The sequence below is a fragment of the Stegostoma tigrinum genome, chromosome 9 (genome assembly GCF_030684315.1).
Source record: "Stegostoma tigrinum isolate sSteTig4 chromosome 9, sSteTig4.hap1, whole genome shotgun sequence".
NCBI classification, from domain to species: Eukaryota; Metazoa; Chordata; class Chondrichthyes; order Orectolobiformes; family Stegostomatidae; genus Stegostoma; species Stegostoma tigrinum.
In genome coordinates, this window is record NC_081362.1 from 93,738,325 (window position 1) to 93,754,159 (window position 15,835).

A 15,835-nucleotide genomic window follows, 5' to 3' on the forward strand; every position below is an offset into this window, starting at 1 on the left:
AGTGGCAACAATCTCCTTGCTTCTGTCTTATCTGTTCCATTCATTATTTCTTATGTTTCCATAAGATCCTCTCATTCTTCTAAATTCCAATGAATATACTCCATGCCTGGTCAATCTCTGCTCAATTTTCTTTCAGTGTTAGCTCTTAGAATGAGCTATCCAATCAGTTCCACTGCTCAATTCTTTCTCTATACTGTTCCATATCACACAATCAACTGTATGAACATAAAGACTTCCCTCTGTTCTTCTACCACTCTTAACGGTGAAAATAGTTTCTCCTTATTTAGTCAATGTAACGTTGAACACCTCTATCATATTACTCATCACTTACTGACTCTGCTCTAGGCTCTCCAGATAAGTGAAACACATCATTCCTGGTGTCATTCTAAGTTAAGTAAAATAAAAATGTTATTGGCTAAATGAAGACATGAAATTCCAGTTTAATTTCAGTAGTTTTATTGAAAAATGCCTCTTTCATTTCAGAAATAAATAGGAAATTTAGGCTGTGAAATTCACAATCTGCAGTTACAAATATGAAGCAGCAATTCTATATCCATAGTCTTGCAAACAGATTCCAACTGCATCCGAGTTTCTGAAAACACTATATTCTGGTAAAGGTTCCATACTAAATATACATCACAGACATGCATTTCCACCACCCTTTGTAACAGATCTGCTGAGAACCAGCACATTTATATTTAAAGTTTTAATGTAAAAGAATGTTATAAGCAGTGTTAAGTACTGTATCTGGTAGGTACAATGATTTTAAGCAGTATTCTTTTTAAGAGTGTGTTGCACCTAATTCTTGATTTAACCAGCTGATACACTTGTAAGATAAAGTAACATATTCCTAATAGGATTATAACTGAAAATACAGATAAACTATATAATTGGAATGTAGTAGACAAGCTTGTCGTATTTAAATAGCATCTGAATTGCTAACATGGGATAAAGTTGCAGAGTAACCATTGTGAAGGGTGGGTATTGAGTGCCATTGGAAGGCAGGGTAGGAGACTGTCTATGATGTGGATTAAAGTGGACTTTTTTTGTTTTTTTTCTAATTTGAAAAAAAATTGATTAAAAGGACTTTGCTTTCTTTAAGCGCAATGTAAGTAAAGTGAACAGAGGCACAATTAAAACCAATCTCTGTAGGTTGAGACAAACAGAATAGGTGAGTTACTACACAGAAGCATATACACAACAGCGGAAAGTGACAGATTGAGAAAACACAGGCGTTAGGTTCATTTTGCATCAGTCGCGTACAAGAGTCCTGGTTTTCAAACACAGGTAGGCAGGGAAGGGGCAGGGCAAAAATTACCTTGATTGTCAATGTTAAGAAAAGTTATCACTGCTTAGTATTTCTTTCAAATATGTAAATGCAATTTGCACAGGGCACAGGGCCAGGATTGACAGTTGTGACCTTGCAAGATGTCCCTACTCTTTGCAATTGCAAGTTTCTAACTTCCCCTATTCTCCAATGCACCATTACAGTTACAAGAGGAATATAGAAGGAACAGCTCTCATTATTTGTTCAGTAAAGTTAAAAGAAAATGTGATTTGCAAATGAGCATGCTTGTGCTGTGGCTGGGACAAGAAAAGTGTTATCCCTTATTGGTCAGAGCCAAAACTAAGTGGTTACAAGTTGAACTAACACAGGTTTGCTCATCGGAGCATTGAAAAGCACAGAGATGTGAATGTGGCAACAAAATAAAGATTGAAAGTTTAGTTCATATAAAACCACTCCGTGCCCTCCCCTGCTTTTGGTATTGAAACAATGATGGTCATTCCTCATGAATAGGCTTGGCTAAATCCAGGCGACCGAATTTCAGTTTCAATTTGTTCGACCTCTTCTTCCTCTTCCCTTTCTATGGGTACAACATGGGTTTCTGGTCGATAAGGTTGCGGCTCGTATAGTCCTGGTTGGAAATATGGGTCTAATATAACACACACTATATTCGGCAACCACCAATCCTCTTGTTTAGACATGCTTTCAAGACGTCATACACAAGTTAAATTCTTATAACATATACAGATTTACATTCATCTGGGAAACAGCCTTTTGCTCAATTATACTATTTTCTAACAAAGTAGTGGGGTGGATAAAATTGCTTTCTTTTAAATCATTATTAATATCTGTAACAACATTTTTTTAAAAAGAAGAGATTTTTTGTTGGAACAAAAGAAGCAGTAATTGCACAGAACATATAATCAACACTACATAGTGACAGGGCAGTTGAAATCATGTTGTGCTATTTTAGTCAGAGGCTGCTTAACAAAGTGGCTGAGCCATATGTTAAAATGTACATCATTCGATTTCCTTAGCATGATCGTTCACTAATACACAACACTATGATTTGAACTGCCCATGGCTGTTAAAACTTACTCACTAATTTCAAATTAATAACATGAAAGAGAATTATTCACTGGTGATTACAGTTTTAAATAAAGACACAATAGTAAAATGGAAAGAACAGACAAAAATAGGTGTCAGCATATGTAGAAATGCAAGAAAGGGGGGAAGCAAAGTGAAGGCAATGGTGGGTGCACTGCTAAAACTTAAGCTTTGAATTTACCGATCAAATGCTGCCAGGAGAAAGCACAGGTCAAACACAGAGCTGAAATTCAAACCCATGCTGACTCGTGACTAGGAATGCTCAGAATTTGTGGTGCTGCTCCTGTATTACAAGCTTCTGCCCAGTTGGAATGCCACAACAGCACTGTTGTATGGTATTCCTTCTGCCACTCATGCATGCAGCACTAATGAGAGCAGAAAACCTATATTCTTTCTAACTGACCAATTTTTTTCAAAGAAATAGTTTGTATGACGAAGTTCAAGAAGCCTGAAACAGAAATCATTTTTCCTAATGCCCCACCACTGAAATGTTTTGGGGGTTGAAGTCGGTCTCTTCCAACAGCACAAGATGGATAATAATGAAATTTTAAGCTAGTTTTACACTCTGCCTAATTTTCCATTCCATTGGATAAGAAATTTAGCCAGGGCGTAGAACAGACTGTCAATTTGCAATCTCCTATCTTGCAGCCAAGACTGGTTTTAACTCTGTAATTTTGCCATTGACATTTGCCGGGTTTTCTCATTGTTCTAATACGATTTCAGAAGGGCGGTTACTATCTAAAGCAAGTAGCAAGCAGCAGGCCCGAACGCACAAGCTGGTTTAATAGATGTTACAGCTGGTGTGGGTTGTAATTCAGTTCGAACCTTTGCATTGCTGCAATTAGTTATTTACAGAAACAATACGACAAAGTAATTTCAACATTCCAGGCTAAAAAGTCTGTTTTTTTTTGTAGCTGTAGTTTGTAAAATGGTGTATCTTCACAAGGTTAGTAGTAAGTTTAAGCCTTGTTTTTTGCTTCACGATGAAACAGCCTTAAAAGGACAGGCATCTGACGTCTGTTTCATATATAGAAACTGCAAACTCTCTTAGTTTAGTAGGTGTGTCTTTCTGTCTCCTTATGAAGAACTGATGGTCAACAGAGTTCGTTAAATCAACTTCTGGTGAATTTTCCAAAAAGGCTCATTTCTTATTAAGCTCGGGAACAAATATTTCAGAAACAGGGCTTTTCGGTTTTTGTGAACATCATTGGGTAACCTAGTAAAATTTATCCGGAACCTGAAACAGGTTAAGAATGCTGTTAGTTTTGGGAAAAAAGTGCTATATATTTTTGTTTTTTTTTCTACAGTGGAGAATAAATGAGCTATTTCAGTTTTGTTTTTAATTACTCAGAACAAAAATCAAACACATAACATCACAATATTTAGACCATTAACATATCTGGCCTGCCCAGAATTTTTGACATTCTGGTTGGTGCTAAATTCTGTCAGTCTTGTGATGTAATAGCTACCTTCAAACAAGCAGGCTGTTTTCAATCATTATCAATCGAGGTAGAACGCAAGCTCACTAGAATCAGAGCACTAAGAATATTAAAGTTCGCTTTGTCAATATTTTTATTGCATATGTTATTTAAAGCAGTATTTTTTAAATATTAAAAACAGGTGAAAATATTGCAATCTGAAATGAGGTTTAAATATCTCTCCTTGCCTGAAATTACTAAATAAGTTGGACTTAAGTTACAGCTAAATGTTAACAGTCATTTTAGTTCCTTTAGTTTTTTTTAATATCAGTTTAAGAGTCTTATGCTTTGTTAATTTTTTTAAAATGGTTATTTTTATAAGATTGGCCGCAAACATAATGCCTCTATTTATGGATCAGTCAGTAGCTGCAAAGCTCTTTTATAATTGCAACAATTTGTTTGTTCCTTTTATTGAGTGCCAGCTTTCTTTGTGATTTGAGTAGAGCTCAGTTCTGGCAACAATTTGACCTGAAATATTGCAGTGCTGAGTTAGGAGGTCATCTACACAATGGATCACTCGGGGATTGGTAGCCCTTAACACAAGGGAAGGGAAGCCTTAACTCAGAGATTTAGAAAGGGCTAAAAGGCTCACGTTGGGTTGTCGAGGGGAGGGAAGCTCTGAATGTTGGATTGATGAGTAAAACCAAGTCATAAATGTGGATTCGATGCATGATTAGAAACTATACACTGAAGATGATGGGTAAGGGGAAACTGACAGTGATAAGGCTATCCCTACAAATACTGAGTTGGTGGGAAGAAGATTTATTTTCAATCAGTGATCTTTAATTAATTTGTTCAGCTGCATAAACTTTATTGGGACTATCGGCCCCTAAATTCCCAAAGTTTGATGAAAATTGAAAATTTTTGGGACGTGAGCAAAGACAGCCACAAGAAAACTGGTACAATTATCAATAATTTAAATATACTGGGTCATAACAGCAACAGAGAATTCCAAGATAAGAGCAGTAATATGGTTGGCGGGAAGGCAAAATATAAGATATAATTAAGGATAAATTGGCAGGATGCTTTGCATTGACAAACAATGCGTTCTGGGTCATTCTTTTTTGCTGCCTGGGTCTTTTGTTTGAATACCAGTGCGGGACCGGGTTAATTCCAGAGCTGTAATAGTTTAGGTGCTGAAAAGGGACAATGACATTATTTTTGCAAGGAATGTTTCCAGACTTAATGTTTAAGTAATAACTAGATATTCCATTAAAATCCTCCGAGAAGAATAAAGTTCTTGATAAGGGATATGGCGCAAGGGGAATATTCTGCTTACACTCATCAGGGCAAGTAGTTAGACTGATGGATTAAAATCTGATTTTAGACTCTTAGTGTTCACAAGCTAATAGTGCATGTTTATATGCTGGATTTTTCTGAGTTATATATATATACAGCTTCCTTTAGGGAGCACCACATTGAAACAAATACTTTTGTGTTTAGCTATGACTGCTCTAAAATAAAAATGTGCTCTTCCTAACTTGTTAAAAATTTGAGGAAGGTACAGTGAAGATACACTTCTTCAAGCAAATCTTTTTATGCAATTTTTCAATTGGTAAACTTTGGGGAAAATGATAGTTCTAGAAAGAGGAAGCAATGAGTTGCTTCACCAATGTTAAAACAATTTGTTGCTGTCCAAGAGGTTTGTGCATTAAAAAAAATACTAAATTTTAAGAAGATGGCACTCCTTAAAAATCTCAACACTTTCCCTTGCCTTGTGCTGGCCAGAAATTGAAAGGAATACTGAGTTCATATTAGGTTTAGTAGGAATCATCTTTGTTTAAAAATGCGAAACAAGTCAAGTCACTGTCATATCCATTCAGGCATGACACCAACTTGTCCAAAGCACCAGGTGATCCATCTCCTTCCTCAGAAGGACAGAGATTTTGGAAGACTTTTATTTGTTATGAAAAATAATTCCCCTTTTAAAATCTTTTTAAAAATTAGCACCGCCATGTGTGGGGCTAGATTTATGTTTAATAATTTATATATTTTAGTGCAAGCCAACCCAGGCAGTTTAACAATGAAGTTTAAAATATTTAACTGTTGAAATATCATATTTCTTTCTGAGCAAAGAAAATAAAATGTTACTCGTGATCACATTTCATTCCTGTTTTAGTTAAAAAATAACCTGTCAAAGAACTGAAGAGATTGGTCTCCCTGGATCTGAAGACAGGAGCTAATGACATTCTTGACAGAAAATAAGCCAAAATCTGTGGCTTCCAATATCTCTCAAGACAGGTTCTCACTGCGTTGGTGTTTCCCTCTTATGACTCTCTGTCTCTCAGCTTTAAGTTGGACCCATTTCTGTTGTTTGTTCATGTGCTTGAAGTAATGGGGTCCATTTAGCTCAGTTGGCTGGACAGCCGGTTTGCAAAGCAGTGAGATGTCAACAGCACGCATTCAGTCCTCACACTGGCTGAGGTTACTCTGAAAAACTCTGTCTCAACCTCTCCCCTCATTGAGGTATCGTGGCCCTCAGGTTAAATCACCATCAGTTGTCTCTCTTTAATGAGAGAGCAGCCCTGTGGTCTGGTAAGACAACGGCAACTTGACTTAAAAGGGCATACAAGGTAGAGACAAGTAAGATGTTCTCCCTGGTCAGAAAGTCTAAAGCCAGGGAGCAGAGTTGAAAGATAATGCAGGAGCACTTAGATCAGAGATAAAGGCAAAGTATTTTACTCAGAGGGTTGTGAACCTTTGGAATTCTCAGCCATAGAGGGCTGCAGAGGTTCAATGTTTCAGCACCTTTGAGGTTCAGATTGATAGATTTCTGTTTAATGGCACCATAAGGGGTTATGGGAATGGGGTGGGTAAAGGTATTAAATTGCTCAATCGGCCATGATTGTATTGAATGATGGAGCAGGCTCAAAGGGCTGAATGGCCTATTTCTATAGTCATGTGATATTTGGTGACATCATACCTGATCATATGCTACTGAATCAGGTTTTACCTGTTTGCACCAAAACTTTGAGTTTTCACAGAACCCCTACCATGTGGAAGCAGGCCGCTTGGCCCACACTGTCCCTCTGAAGAGCATCCCACTGAGATCCACCCCATCCTTATGACACTGCATTTCACAGGGCTAATCCACACATCCCAGGGCACTATGGCCAATTTAGCATGGCCAGTTTCCCTAAACTGCACACCTTTGGGGCTATGAGTGGACACCCACTGGGAGAATGTGCAAACTCCACACAGAGAGTCAGCCAGGTCTAGAATTGAACCTGGGTCCTTGACACTACGAGGCAACAGTGCTAACCACTGAGCCACTGTGCCACGCATGCTGCCTCTTTGCATGTGGGTTCATGCCAGCAGTTGTTACGACCGAAGTTCCAAAAACCATGGGTGCATCCTCCAGAACTACAAATTAATCCAGGCAGGAAAGCAAATACACATGAATCTTTATCGCAAAGGATGGGAGTGTAAGGGTAAAGAGTCTTACTGCATAAGTATAGGGGCTTGGTGAAATTATACCTGATACCATGCACAATTCTTCTCTCCTTATACCTAAGGAAGCCTCAGAGAAGCTGATTTCTGGAATGAAATCAGCTGTTCAGAGAAACTGAGAAGGGTAGGTCTAGCAGTTAGAAGATAGCAAAGAGCTCTAATTGAAACATGCAAAATTTGTACAGTGTTACCTATTCGGAAGCTGAGAAAGTATTTCTCTGGGTAGGGGTGCTAGCACAAGGGATCATGTTCACAGATTAAGTGTGGCCCACTTAGAACTGGGAAGAGTAGAAATGTCTTCACTCAGAGGGTTCTGTCCTAGAAACCTAGGGATGCTCAATCTTTGGGTGAGCTGAAGTCAGTGATCAAGAGATTTGTGGATATAAGGCAATCAAAGATATAGGGATAGTACAGGAAGGTGGAGTTGAATTAGAAGATCAACCATTATCTGAATGAATGGTAGAGCAGGCTCAAGGTGCCAAATGGCCTACTATTTACTGGCATCTCTTAAGCCTCTAAAATTCACAATTCAACTGAACACGTTAGAATCACTCAGCACAATAGAAACCATCTCGGCCATTGTATTGTGCTGATTTTTCCAACAGGTTACGTTATTATCCCTCTATTTCCCTGTTGACCTGCAAATCACTTTTTCCAATTCTCCTCTCGGTAATTATGATTGAATCTGCTTCTATCACATTCATATGGTGCCTTCCAGGTCAGAACAGCTCTGCATAAAAACAAACTCTCCGAATTTCACCTCCTTTTTTTAGGACACCTATGGCGACTCTTCTCCCAGCGATGGAAATAATTTTACCTTATTTCCTCAATCACACTTACAATTTCTCATCAATCCTTTCATCCCCCCTCGTCAATCTTTCCAGAGAACAATTACACCTTGTCTAGTGTCTGCACTTTACTAAAGTCTGTAATCCTTAGAACCATCCTTGCTACAGACTGGTGCCCAAGACTAAATGTTTTACTTTAACTGAGGTCAAACCAGTACCTTATAATGGTTTAGGAGCTTTTGCCAAGTGAAATTACAGCCAAGTGGTCTAGAGTGGTGGGTAGCTTTAGTAATTGCTGGAAACCAACCAGATCACGACTTGTTTCTCAAAAGCTAAGGTTACAGCTTGTACTTTGCTCGAGTTTTCAGGATATCAGCCACAAAAATCTTAAGAATTGTGACTGCGACTGAGCTACGGGTCTTGGTAGATTCTCCTCCTTTTGATTTGGCGCTTCCACTCAAGTTCCTGAGATCATGTGGATTTCTGTTACACTCACTGTCATACGGGCACTGCTCCCAAACCTCCTCACCAAATCTAAATAACTAACAGCCCGAACAGGCAGGTCACATACCTTACTGAATACTCCTCTCTACCAAGAGACAATAATTTCGGTTTAGCTTCCTTAAACCCATTGACTAGCCAGGAATACATTTCAGCACAACATTGTGGTAACCTACCATGTTACCTAGTTACTTCTTAGTTTAGTTGCTTTTTAAAAATAATAGTCAGGTTTATGTCAGCAGCCACTGGATCATTTAGCAAACGTTCCAGCCACTTCATAAATTTAAAGAAAGAAAAAGTTACAGCCGTATAAATCTTTGCAATGGATGCTTCTCTTGTTCTCTTCAATCTCTTGCCTGAGGCGCAATTAGGTCTCATGCATTGCAAAGTACAGGACAGAATGGTCGACTGATCATTCTCCAGTTTACTGAGGTGTAAACTCTTTACTTGCCTACTGAGTGGTTAGTTTACAAATTATATAAGAAGCTCATTCGTTTTTAGTGCCTCGGTTTAATTCAAGTTAATTAATCGCGTTAATTTTTTTTTAAAAGGTTGTTTATAAAATAGTTATAAAAGCAGTTAAAAATAATTTCACCCAAATCAGCTGGGGTTTAGAGGTTTTAAGAATATTCCCTGATGTCAATCACTTACCGAATTTAAAAACCCTTCACAATTGCTGGACTAATTCCAGGGATTGCAACCTACCTGGATATCCATTGTAGGGAATGCCTGCACACATAGAGGAATCACAGTAACCAGGAGGGCCAGCTGGACCCCGAGACCCATATCGTCCTGGACGACCTGGTGGTCCAAGAGGGCCTCTTGGACCTGGCGGACCTGTGGGGCCAGTTCTTGATTGTCCTGGTGGGCCTAGGAAGAAAAGCAGAGAGATAAGAACATTCCTTCCATTTACCTTCTGTAGATAGAGTCATAGAGCTGTACACAAAGAAACAGTCCGACTGATTCAGACATCCAAAATTAATCTAGTCACATTTGCCAGCATTTGGCCTACATCCCTCCAAACCCTTGCTACTTACACACCCATCCAGATGTCTTTTAAATGTTGGAATTGTACCAGCCTCCATCACTTCCTCTGGCAGCTCATTCTGTACACACACCATCCTCTGCATGAAAAAGTTGCTCCTTAGGTCCCTTTTAAATCATTCCCCTCTCACCTTAAACCTATACCCTCTAGTTTTGGACTCCTCTACCCTGGGGAAAAGACCTTGGCTATGTACCCTGTCCACGTCCCTCACGATTTTATAAACTTCTTTAAGGTCACTCCTCAGCATCCGAAGCTCCAGGGAAAATAGCCCCAGCCTGTTCAGTCTCTCCCTCCAAACCTGGCAACATCCTTGTAAATATTTTCTGCACCCTTTCAAGTTTAACAACATCTTTTCTATAGCAGGTATTTTATTTCCCTTCCATTTTGTTTCGTCTCACTTCTCCAGATGGTTTGCATCTTCACTCCCCACCAAAAAAAATGCATTCAACTGTTCTTCATGAGTCCTTCTTCAAATGTCAGCTGAGAGGCCAAGTTGTATTTCTAACTTTGAGTCTGTCCCTCAGAGGGGGAGCATTTCTCATTCCCAACTCAGCAATTTTTACCTGAAGCAACCTTCAAGAGACGGTCAATAGTAGCTAGCTAATGATACATGGCCATTCAGAATGGACTAGTGAGGGGATGAGATTTTGTGGAAGTTTGAAGACAAACAGGAGCATTTCCAGCACTGTAGGACTGGCCACTGAGATGGGTGCTTCCCCTGAGGCACAAGAAGAAAAGTGGTTGCAAGTTGGAGATACCCTCTGAAGAGTCAATCCTTTTAAGTTCAAAAGTGACCACATCCACCAGAGAGGTTGGTGACCACGAGGGTGCTCATCTTTAATAATGGAGCACGAAGCTCCTACTCCAGTCATCCTCCAGGTTTTCGGTGTGTTGACTCCAAAGCACCAGTCGTGGTCAGTCTTATTGAACGTGTAAATGGTTTAAATGTCGACTTGACACTTGTGTGGGGTTATCTGCCCATTGCTTGCCCCCCAACCCACCCCAACCCCAGCTCACCCTAAAGAAACCTATTCCAAAGTGATGTGGACACAGAGCCAGGTAGCACCCCCACCACGCCAGCTCACACTGAGAAAATTGCTGACCCGGTCACCTTGGTCCCAAACTGTCAGATGAAACTCGACCCTGAGGGTCTGCTGCTGGACACTGCAGCCATACATTATATATTTCTTACAAATAAATGTGCATGCACATATAATCACACAGGCAGACACATGAACGTGTATGTACACACACAACATACACACACACATGGTCACATGCAACATACACAACACACTCATACAATGCATTCTAATACTTACACAGAGACACAAAACAAACACAACACAGAGACACACAGACACACACAGACACACACACACACACACACAGCTGCCTGTTAGCTTCAATGTGTCATTGTCCACAATACAGGTGTAAGGTCCCTTCAATGAGTTGAGAACTCATCTACTGGTTGCAAATTGGATTTGCAATATCCTGCACCAAAGCCATAACCTACTTAACCAGAAATAACTAAAGCATCAGGGATATCCTTAACTTCACAGGTTTCAGAAATAAACCATCTTCTTTCTTCACTGAAAAGACAACTAATTTCAAAAAATCGCAGAACTGTTACTGTGCAGAATGAAGCCATTTTGCCTACTGTGACTGCACTGGTATCAATCTCCTAAACACTGTTTTTGTTTATTTGTTCCTGTACTGATTGTAATGAGGTCAGCCAACTGGACTACATAGAATATGAGTTCCCTGATTGGGGTTGGTAATCTGGTCCAATCAGAGAGCCCTGGCTGACAGACTAAGAGGAGAGCTGGCTCTGAAGGAGCAGTATTAAAGTCAGAGAATGTTGGATTGTAAATAAAGTGGTGACTTGGTGATGGAATACCGGCCTCTGTGGAGTTATTTCAGTTTCTTTCTTTCATTTTTATATCGGGAAGTTTAGCACACAGAACCAAACAGCTCCTCCCATCACCAAATCACCTATGGCAATTTTCAACTACTAACTCACACCAGTAAGTTACCCACATTTCTAACTGTTCAAATTATGTGCACCACGCACAATTTCTATCCATATAATTCCTCAATGCCTTCTTAAATGCTTCAATTGAACCTGCCCCCACTACATTTCCATGCACTGCATTTCGATGGACTCAAGAAGGCACTGACATGGCAACTCTTTGTCAGCTCTCCACTGGAGATCTTACCCTCACATTTCCTTCACTCTATTCAATCACCTTATGATCTTTCTGTCTTTGTGCGCTATGATCCACTGTACTGCATGTTAAACAAAACTTTTCACTGTACTTAGGTACATGTGACAATAGTAAATCAAATCCAGACTCCAACAAATTGCTGTGTGTAAAGAAGTTTTTCTTTGTCTCACCTTGCTTTGTTTGCACATCGCCTTCAATCTATTTGGACGGAAGAATTAAATTTCTCACACCTGTCCATTACAACAGTAGCAGTCTTAAATTACTTGTGCTGTTTTCCTTCTCTTCACTCATGAACTTGGAAAACTCATATCTGATCCCAAACCTGTCTGACAGCTGCTCCCTGTGCTGTCTAGACTGCTTTCATGTAATTCAAGACCAGTGGCCTGCAAGTTTCCACATATGTTGTAAATGAAGCCACAAAACTAAACTTCCCTGTCCCCAACCTTCACAGGGTCTCCCTTTTATCTGTAGATGAAAACTCTGACCATTGAGATGAAAATGACTCATTATTTACTTCATTTTTAAAATTTTCGATGAGAGCATTTGACTCCTATTTCATAATTGAACCATTCGCCTGTGAGTTGGACACCAAGAATAGATGCATGACTGTGCTTTTTAAATTATGAACTATGGCTACCTCAGGGGATAGCCCACATTAAGCAAATAAAACAAGACGTCACCTTTGCTTCTCTGTGACCTGTGAGTAGCTGATGTAATATTTGTCTTGGAATGAGCCGAATCATGGGTAACCAAACAATTGGATCTCTACTGCTGAGGATTTTGCGAATTATGTGCACTGCAGATTGTGTGTTCCTCAACAGAAAAAAACAATCACACTTAAGTAAACTTTTAGTATTCCCAGGACACCGTATGATTCAGTGTTCTGCTAGTCATTGCTGGTCAGAAACTGGCACTTTGCTCTCCAGCTGAGGCCTTGCGCCAGTAGAATTCTATAAAAGGATGGAGGCAAAAACAGGATGTCTACTAGAATTTTCAAATTGCAATTGTCTTCAGGAATTAAAAGTCAATTTCCCAGTCACTGCTGTGTGAAAATGGGGCGAACAATACTCGCTTGTGGCAGAAAAAGGAACAAAAAATCCTTCTGCCCACTTAGCTCTTGAACAAAATCATCATTTATTGTTCATATGGCAGAACCTTTGGGAAGGAGCTTTTGTTATCTCTTCCAGAGAAAATGAGAGTTGCCTGGCCACAGTCTGGCACAAAGATGAAGACAGAGAATTTGTCCAAAACCCATTGCGAATGATTGATTTTGGATTGGAAAACATCGCATTTACTAGACAACCAATTTATCGCGCAGCCAGCCAAATTAAAAATGGTACCCACGATGTTGACATTGGTAGGAACTGGGGAAGGGGCCCACTCTGGTTTGCTTTTTCTTTAATTCGTTAGATAACATTAAAAATTTTGATCAATTTCAAGACATTTTTCATCATGCAACTTATATGTTGGAATTCAAACATCTGCTCGGACATAAAATGACATACCTGGAGGTCCAGGTAAACCTCGTTGTCCTGGTTTCCCAATGCCTGTACTGCCTTGTTCACCTTTTTCTCCAGGGCTTCCTGTTTGTCAAGGGGGAAAAGATATGCTGTTGAGGGTTGCTGCAACACTGGAGCATTCAAACAGTTCACTCACAATGAAATTAAAAATTAAGCAACAACAGGTCAATGGTCTCTACTTCCAGCATTGTTGCCTCAGTTTGGTTGCAGAACGAATGTACCATCATCACAATTTATTAAGCAGGAATAGGCCATACAGCCCTCCATCACTGAACATGGTCATGAGACATCTGGTGTCATGGTATTAGAGTCCATACCTCTGATCCAGGAACGATGAATCAGTCTAACCACAGTGATAGACAAAATAGTACTTATTAATTATCAAGTCTGCATGGGGTGGCATTGTGGCTCAATGGATAGCCGTGCTAAATTGCCCGCAGTGTTTTGGATGTGCAGGCTATGTGAGTTAGCCACGGGGAATAAAAACGAAAAGAACTGCGGATGCTGTAAATCAGGAACAAAAGCAAAGCTGCTGGAAAAGCTCAGCAGGTCTGGAAGCATCTGTGGAGGAGGATTCTCAGGGTCAACTGAGCCCTCAATCAGGTCCGACCCAGCTCCCACACTTCGGCCCTCACCCCTTCTCTTCCCTCCAGCAACAGCGATTATCCTCATCTACCATCCCACCAGCATCTACATCCAGAAGATCATCAGATGCCATTTCCGCCACCTCCAGCAAGATGCCACCACCAGTCACATATTCCCCTCCCCTCCCCTGTCCACTTTCCACAAGAACTGTTCCCTCCGGGACACCCTGGTCCACACTTCCTTCACCCACCCCCCCAACACCTGCCCATCAGCTCTATGGTACCTTCCCCTGTGACCAGCAAAGGTGCAACACCTGCCCACTCACCTCCTCCCTCCTGAGTATCCAGGAGCCCAAACATACCTTCCAGGTGAAGCAACACTTCACCTGCACTTCCCAGAATCTAGTCTACTGTATTCGCTGCTCACAATGTGGTCTCCTCTGCACTGGGGAAATTAAGTGTACACTTGGTGACCACTTCGCAGAACACCTACGTTCTGCTCGCAAAAAAGACCCTGAATTACCTGTTGTCTGCCACTTTAAAGCACCACCCTGCTCCCTGTCCAACACCTCTGTCTCTGACTTGCTGCAGCGTTCCAGTGAAGCTCAACGCAAGCTGGAGGAACAACACCTCATTTTCCGCTTGGGAACCCTACAGCCTTCTGGACTCAATATTGAGTTCAATAATTTTAAGGCCTTAACTCTCCCATGTCCCGGCCCCCTACCCCACACAGCAGGCCTTTTTACCACGTAGCCTGCCATTACACACCTCTTGTTGTTAGTCACTAACAGTCCCCATGAACAACTATTCACCCTCCCAGCCTGATCGTTAGCAACTCCTTTGTCTGTCCAACTGTCTCTCTCTCTCTCTCTCTCTCTGGGCTCTATCCTATCGTTTACTCCCTACCCCACCCACCTCCCTATTTTCTGCATTTAAACTGACATTTTCCCAGCCACCATCAGTTCTGAAGAAGGGTCACTGGACCCGAAACGTTACCTCTGTTTTCTCCTCCACAGATGCCGCCAGACCTGCTGAGCTTTTCCGACAGCTTTGTTTTTGTTAGCCATGGGGAATGTAGGGTTACAGGGATATGGTAAGAGCTGGTTCTGGGTGGGATGCTCTTTGGAGGGTCAGTGCAGACACAATGGGCTAAATGGCTTGCTTCCACATCGTAGGGGTTCTACAATAAGCCAGAGATGAGTCAACCACATCTGCATAAATTTGTTAAGGGACCGTCATGTCTGCTTAAACTGATTAAGGTTTTTGAGAGGGTAACAGGGAATGTTGATGGGGTGGGCATGTTTATTACAGTCCACAGCGAATTTTGCAGCACTTTTGACAAGGTCCCGCATGACGGATTCATCAGACAAATAAAAGCCCATGGGATCCACGGAAAGTTGGCAAGTTTGGATCCCAAACTGGCTCGGTGACATGAAGCGATGTGTGATGATCGACCAGTACTTTTGTAACTGGCAAACATTTGCTAATGTGGTTTGGCGAAGTTCAGAACTGGCCCTCATGGTTTTTGTGCGACATACTAATTATACAGTCTTAAATGCATTACACATGATTAGGAATTTTTCAGCTAAAACAAAAATTGGCCAGAGGGCTTGATATTGTGGAAGAAAACTGTAGGCAGTGGAAAGACATCATATCGAATAATGGGACAGCTTTGCCAGGCCAAATGGTGCCTTCCTGCTTGTTTTTCTTACATTCTCATGTAGGGGATGGTAATGGTAAGGAACTGGCCCTTGAAAGAACACAGCAAAAAAATTCTCATCACAAATATAAAAAGCACTTGACAATGCACTTTAAATGCTGCAACTTACAGCTCTAAGGACTGAGAATG

At 40.7% G+C, this 15,835-nt stretch overlaps 1 protein-coding gene across 4 annotated transcripts in view; it reads right to left on the minus strand.

Annotated features, from left to right (window-relative positions):
- Window positions 1–439: 439 nt before the first annotated feature.
- Window positions 440–15,835, minus strand: part of LOC125454703 (collagen alpha-1(XII) chain) — a 266,793-nt gene continuing 251,397 nt past the window's right edge. For 3 of the 4 annotated variants that reach the window (XM_048535772.2, XM_048535773.2, XM_048535777.2), the window contains 3 exons: window positions 13,388–13,465; window positions 9,315–9,479; window positions 440–1,916 (listed from right to left, as the gene is read on the minus strand). In XM_048535772.2, the coding sequence (XP_048391729.1) occupies window positions 1,789–1,916; window positions 9,315–9,479; window positions 13,388–13,465 (371 nt within the window). In that variant the 3' untranslated portion in view covers window positions 440–1,788. Of the gene's footprint in view, window positions 3,630–9,314; window positions 9,480–13,387; window positions 13,466–15,835 lie in introns of all 4 variants that reach the window. The other variant, XM_048535776.2, reaches the window with a different exon arrangement.